The sequence below is a fragment of the Mesitornis unicolor genome, unplaced genomic scaffold, assembly GCF_000695765.1.
Source record: "Mesitornis unicolor isolate BGI_N332 unplaced genomic scaffold, ASM69576v1 scaffold50493, whole genome shotgun sequence".
In the NCBI taxonomy this organism is placed as follows: Eukaryota; Metazoa; Chordata; class Aves; order Mesitornithiformes; family Mesitornithidae; genus Mesitornis; species Mesitornis unicolor.
The window spans coordinates 24,996-25,408 of NW_010177655.1; the positions used below are offsets into that span (position 1 = coordinate 24,996).

Sequence of the window (413 nt, forward strand, 5' to 3'; positions counted from 1 at the left end):
CCCACCGCTCTCCCAGACCTGTGCGTGGCCCCCGGGTGAACAAGAGTGGTTGCCCCCCGGCATGGTCGGCACTGGGGTCCCTGACCACAGCACCTGGAGAAGAGCCATGCTAGGGCTGTGGGTGTATTTTGGGGTGCAAATGCAAAAGTCCATTTAAGAGGGTTCCGCCCCCCCCTTATTTGGACGTGGCAGTCACCTGAGGGGTACTGGAAAGGGGAGACACGAGTGGGGCTGTGGGTGCCAGCAGGGCACCATAGTGGCCACAAACCAGGGTCCATCTGCTGCAACTGACTGCCAGCTGGCCCTCTCCAAATCCACTTACAGAGCAGCAGTAGCAGCTCAGTGACTCCCAAAAAGCAGGAGGTGGGTAGCCTGTTTACAGATGGGAAGGTGACAGAGTGATTTGCCCAGGG

General features: G+C 59.3%; 1 protein-coding gene across 1 annotated transcript in view; it reads right to left on the reverse strand.

Moving 5' to 3' along the window:
• The window catches only part of LOC104538820 (protein FAM83F-like), an 18,492-nt gene extending 18,429 nt beyond the window's left edge, over positions 1 to 63 (reverse strand). The window contains exon 1 of the mRNA XM_010182159.1: positions 6 to 63. Coding sequence (XP_010180461.1) covers positions 6 to 63 — 58 coding nt within the window. The remainder of the gene's footprint in view (positions 1 to 5) is intronic.
• Positions 64 to 413: the final 350 nt, after the last annotated feature.